Below are 5,784 nucleotides of genomic sequence, written 5' to 3'. Positions count from 1 at the left end.
AGTAAATTTTAAAATGATACCTCTCTTGCATTTGTTATTCTGTCACAAATATTTAAAACAGATATTCACTAAGTGTAAAATAATGCGTGTAAAAAATTGTGAAAGTGTTCATAATTATTATCACTTGCACAAATATTTTACTGCCATTATACTGAGTAAATATCCATTGAAAATATTTGCAACAGAACAACAAAAGCAACATGGTATTACACCTTTAAATAATATCAATGACAAGAAAATGAAAAAAAATATATACTTGTTATGTACCATCACAATCAAAGAAAATTGTATAGTTAGCTTTACACACCAAAGGTTGGGATGCCAACTTAAAACTGCTACTAGTAGAACAAAGATTATTATATGTACCAGGGAATCAGTGTGGCAATAGATGTGTGTTGCTTAAATCTTACTGGTAAAAATCTCACAGGGTGGCTACAAACAGGGAATATGCAGGGAATTTTATTACAACAGGGAAAACAGGGAAATACCAGGGAATTTTGCATACCAGACTAAAGATAGAAATTTTCAATCACAACTAATTCTGAAAATAACCCGAATTTTTGTATTCGGGGAATACACAAAAACCTTTAACATATTTTTCTAAGGAAAAAACTTTCTTGCACAGTTTTACTGCATTTTCAAGTATTGTAGAACCTATATCGCGTTACGTCGATATATCGATTTCTGGCCCGTGATATCGATTCGGCCACGCTCGCAGAGTTTCGAGAGATACGAGGTTATATAACAGTTATCAATATGGCGATGGCGGTGGTGATAACTTTTGGACTGCTTTCATATGTGATTTGTTGACATTAATTACAGTAAATCATGTGTTCGTTTTAATGAAAATAAAATGGCTTACAAAGCCAAATTCAAAACAACGTGGTTACAGGACCCTGACTGTAAGGATTAAAGCCGTGTGTTACTGACCCATATTCAGCAGTGTGTAGTTTTTGCAATACTACATTTGCATTAAGCAACATGGGTAAACGTGCAGTACAAAGCCACCAGCTCGGTAAAAAACAAATTAAAATGGTGGGAAACAGAATTGTGGTCGGTCAGAATACTGCAAGTATCAATGAATGGACCGAACGTAAACCTGAAGTTTCACAAGGACCTTATTGATGATTTCACCTCAGATGATCCTGATAGTCCAGAACCACTCAGTATTGGCACTTGTGGTCTTCACAGACTTCACTGTGCTTTCAAGGCAGCAATGCAGTCAACTCAGTGGGATATTGTTGGTTTTCTTAGATCATTGTACAATTTGTTCAAGAATGTTCCTGCTCGTAGAGCAGACTATATTCATTACAGTGGATCTACCAATTTTTCTCTTAAGTTTTGTGCTGTCAGGTGGCTGCAAAATATTGAAGTGGCTGAAAGAGCTTTTACTATTCTTACATGTATAGAAAAGTATGTGGCGGGAGTTCAAGCTGCCAAGAAAGTGCCAGGGTGCCGAAGTTTTCAAGTTGTGTCTGCAGCGATAAAGGACAAACTGTTAGCTGCAAAATTGGCTTTCTTTCAGTCAGTAGCTGCAGAAGTGGAACCATTTCTTCGTGTATTTCAAGCAGACACCCCGCTTGCACCTTTTTTGTATGAATACCTCAACAAGAATATGATCTCCTTAGGTAAGAGGTTTATAAAGCCAGAATTCCAAACAGAATTTGAATCAAAATTAATCATTTCAGAGGAAAAGTTAATGACTGCCAAAAACTTTGACCTGGGATATGGAACAAGAGATGCCCTCCGCAAAGTGAAGAATGTCACAGAGAAAGATATATTGGTTTTTCGACAAGAGTGTAAAATTTGCCTGAAAACATTTTGTAATAAACTATTAGTTTCATCACCACTTCGTTACAAGCTGACAAAAGGGATATCATGTTTGGATCCTGGGGTGGCTCAGCATGCATCAGTTCGCGACAGAAGGCTCTGTATAGCATTGGAGGTACTAGTAACGAAGAAGTGGGTGTCTGGTGCAGGGAGAGCAGATCATATTGATCGGCAGTTCAAAAGTATTTGCTGTGCTTCAGATTTTGTTGGAAAAATGAAAGGTTTTTCCAAGAAAAGTGACAGATTGAAAACATTGTGGTTGAGCCTTATTGCTAGTGATGCCGAATATGGTGATTTGAAGGCTTTTCTGAAAATAGTATTTCTCATTTCACATGGAAATTCAGCTTTAGAAAGAGGATTTTCTTTAAAAAAGAGTGCATTGTAGAAAATCAATGTGAGGCATCACTTATTGGATTGCTCAAAGACAAGTGTACGATGCGGTACTAGCAGTTGGTGGTGTAGAGTACATATACTGAAGTGACAAAGGTATTGATTCACGCAGCTCGTAATGCTCAATCACGATATGCAGAAGCATTAGCACAGCAAAAAAAGGAAAAGGAGTCCCAGTGTGAAGCAGAGCTGCAGCAAAAGCGTGCAATGAAAAGAGATTCAGAACTTGAGGTTAATAAGAGGAAAATTTTGGAAGAAGCCCAATTACAAGCACGTATCATTGAAGAAGAGATTAGGTCTCTTCGAAAGAACTAAGAAATTCCCGAGTGTGTGTATTATAAAAACTCCTACTTGATTGCAGTTATTTATATTTTTGTATATTTCTTAATTTGCCCCTTATTATTAAAATATTGTCTTTGTTGAAAACATTATTACGGGTACTTGCAAGAAGAAAGCACAAAGTTTGCTGTCTACACCAAGAAAAATTAGAAGTGATTCATATAGAGGTACATATTTATGACAATATATTTTATTATTTATAACATTATTTTATTCTCATAGCATTTGTTCATTTATATAAAAAGTGGTTCTAAAAATATTGTGATCCAAGTATTATTGAGAAAGTTATTTCATAACAGGGAAGTTTTTTGGAATTACTCTGGAAAACAGGGAAAACACAGGAAATTTCAAACCTTAAGTTCTGTAGCCACCCTGTCTCAACAAAAAGTTGGAAATGAGTAGGAGGAGGAATGGTACGGTTGATGATTTAATAGGCAGGATTAATTGTAGATTCGATCAGATGAATTGAGTTGATGGTGGTGTTGAAAAAAGTCACTCATAAGAGTGGGGAACTGTGTTAATAAGGTTCCTTTTATTATGGACAGAAAGGATGTGCCTCAGTGTTTTGTTTCCAATTGCGATCACATTTAAGAGGAAATAGCATCCTGGGATGCGTGCTGGAAATGGTGGTATCGCATGTTTAGAGGGTGAACATGCAAGGGCCGCCAATAGGGTTGGTCCAGTTTCTGAGATTTTGGATTATCCTCACTGGCCGTCTAAACTTTCTGGCCATGACTAAAATCGTGAACATTAGCAACAAAACCCTTGCTGTGCCAAAGGAAAAAGTCGTAGGATTTTCCATACTTGTGGAGGAAAATGCTAAGATGCTACTTTGTAAATGTGAACACCGTAGATCCAAAGAGTTAAATTTTTTGAGTCATTACAAGTAAAACCACTGAGAAAAATCCTGCACAAACTGAAAACAAGTGCTCATTTTCATGCTTCAAAACAGTTTTCATTCCATCAAGTGAGAAAGACTGTACAGAGGGTAGTGTTTTTTGCGAGGTCAAGGAGCAGGACTACCTATGCAACACACATCCAAAATGTTTAGTTTGCTATCAAAGTAAAAGTTCAGAATCCTGTAGAGAAAATAAAAAACATAGAGAATATGAAGTGGTTGATAATACTGGACGAAAATAAAATTTGTGAGAACTGTACTATGGTACCACAAAAAGGCAGTTAAAAGGTGTGTGTAAAGCTGATAGAAGATAGTGTAGATGTCACGCAAAATAAATTTAACCACATTAAGGGCTATGCACATCAAGTATTATGCATTAATGAAAGAAAATTATATCACAAATTGTAAAGGTGGCAATAATGTAATTTGTCTAGAAATTTTATTAACATTCTCAGTGAATATTCAGAATAATCAGGCTAATTTGCGTGTCGTAAGTGATGCATTTCTCCCTGTATTCATATCAGCCAAGAGAGACAGTTGGTTTCATTTCCTTCCCAGTAAAATAAAAATGATGAGTTTGTCTGAATTATGTTAAGGGAAACAGGATCGAGGAGGAGTGGATCTTGGTTCGAGGAGTTTTTTCCCAGGTGAGTAGCTGTAGATTAATAAGCGAAAGAGACAACGATTATCTTGTTATCTATACACCTGAAATCATTAAGTTTAATTTGACCAATCTTAAGAATAGTGAAACTTGTCCAAAGATTTGCAACACATTAAAAGTAGTAAAGTTATAAGTTATAATATCCTCAATGTAAAGAATAATAAAGTATAAAATTCTCTTGAGTTACTGAGTCATCATTATATTGTTTTTTCCCATGACGTCTCTACAACTGGGTTGTCGGGTATTTGAGACCAGTTAACCAACCAGGAAAAATATTTTGCAGTCAACGACCCAGATGAAGAAGCAACAGCTGCATGAGCTGTGCATGAGCCCAACAGCTATTTCCAAAGTGCCTTCTTTACAGAAAGAAGATCCCACAGCCACATCATATTTTGTGAACAAAGTTGTGCAATAACATGAGTACAATTTTCATCAAATAAAATGGCCCCAAAGTGTATTCAAAACAAAGTTACCACAAATATTGTTATAAGAAATGAGTTCAATAATAATGATGTCTTTTATTAAGTGTTTATGTCTAGCAGGTAATAATTGAAGTAAGATAAATTAAATAATATTTTAAAATATTGTTGATGAATTAATGTGACATGCTTATATGTGAATACTATGTGACATGCATATATGTGAATACTATTAAGATTACAGACAAGATGATAAACTCTGAGAGACTTATACCTCCAAAGCAAAGTATTGAATAGGTTTTATGTATATGTATCTAGGCCTATTCCAAGTGATGAATATTTGTAGTATTGTGTTATTTTTTTTTTGGTGAAATAAAACATGTTACATATTTAAAAATGTTTGCAACTGAAAGGAGACTGACCCAAGTATATATTTTTGTTCGCTTTGATTAATTTAATTAATTCGTAAAGTAACCCAGCCACTTTTCCAGTTATTTAATATTTTATTTTATGTAGCAAAGAGCATGGCTTAGTTTCAAGAAAGAATAGAAATCTCAAGCTACAAAACATAAGAACTTTCCCTGCAGTTGCCTGCCTGCAGACTTTCTTTGTACAAACCATAAGCTGTCCTCACTTCATGGCTTAACTCAATTTTTCTTACCAGCTGTTTCACGTGAGAACTTCAGAGTTTAATCTTGCTTGAATTGTAAAGGAAGAGTACAAAAGTAGCACATTTCTTTGAAAGGAATGATGCCTTAGCTGGCCCTCCAATGACTTTCAAGGTAGATACACTCACATAAATACTTATTAGGTCCAATTCTTTCAACTTTGTCACAGAATCACGCTGGCATAACTTAGGACGTGCTCTACCACGTGACTACCTCACCCTATTGTTTCTATGCCTTGCTTCATTACCAACCAACGCCCAGAGAAGGTTTGAACCACTTTTCGACCACTGCCTGGCCACTGGCAATACATGATCGCCCAAACAGAGAGGAGCCATCTTCCTGCTGGTCGCTACCGTCACTGCTGCTTTGCTCCCTGAGAAGGACTTCATGATACCAAGAGACCGGACTCCAAAAGACGTTTCAGTTCATTTTCAAAGAGGAAACATTTAAATCCACTACAAATTTTAACTCAGATAAATGAAGAACTTTTATCTATTTCTTACAGAGTACTGAAATGTATAATATTTTGTTGTATAACTTTATGAAGTTTTTTTTTCCCAAGTTATTGCAGATTATGTG

The 5,784-nt window shown here is 35.7% G+C and overlaps 1 protein-coding gene across 1 annotated transcript; it reads left to right on the top strand.

Annotated features, from left to right (window-relative positions):
- Nucleotides 1-473: 473 nt before the first annotated feature.
- Nucleotides 474-4,672, top strand: LOC134530674 (uncharacterized). Its single transcript, XM_063365726.1, has 2 exons — nt 474-4,104; nt 4,402-4,672. Exon 1 carries the CDS (start codon nt 1,079-1,081, stop codon nt 2,213-2,215), a length of 1,137 nt encoding a protein of 378 aa, XP_063221796.1. The 5' UTR covers nt 474-1,078; the 3' UTR covers nt 2,216-4,104; nt 4,402-4,672.
- The last annotated feature ends 1,112 nt before the right edge of the window (nt 4,673-5,784 follow it).

The sequence above is a fragment of the Bacillus rossius genome, chromosome 3 (assembly GCF_032445375.1).
Source record: "Bacillus rossius redtenbacheri isolate Brsri chromosome 3, Brsri_v3, whole genome shotgun sequence".
Taxonomy (NCBI): domain Eukaryota; kingdom Metazoa; phylum Arthropoda; class Insecta; order Phasmatodea; family Bacillidae; genus Bacillus; species Bacillus rossius.
The sequence above is the reverse complement of the archived record's forward strand: the minus strand, read 5'-3'. Positions and strand labels throughout refer to the sequence as shown.

Excerpts from the sequence above, each read along its gene's own strand:
- LOC134530674 (XM_063365726.1), top strand. The coding sequence starts at position 1,079 with ATGAATGGACCGAACGTAAACCTGAAGTTTCACAAGGACCTTATTGAT.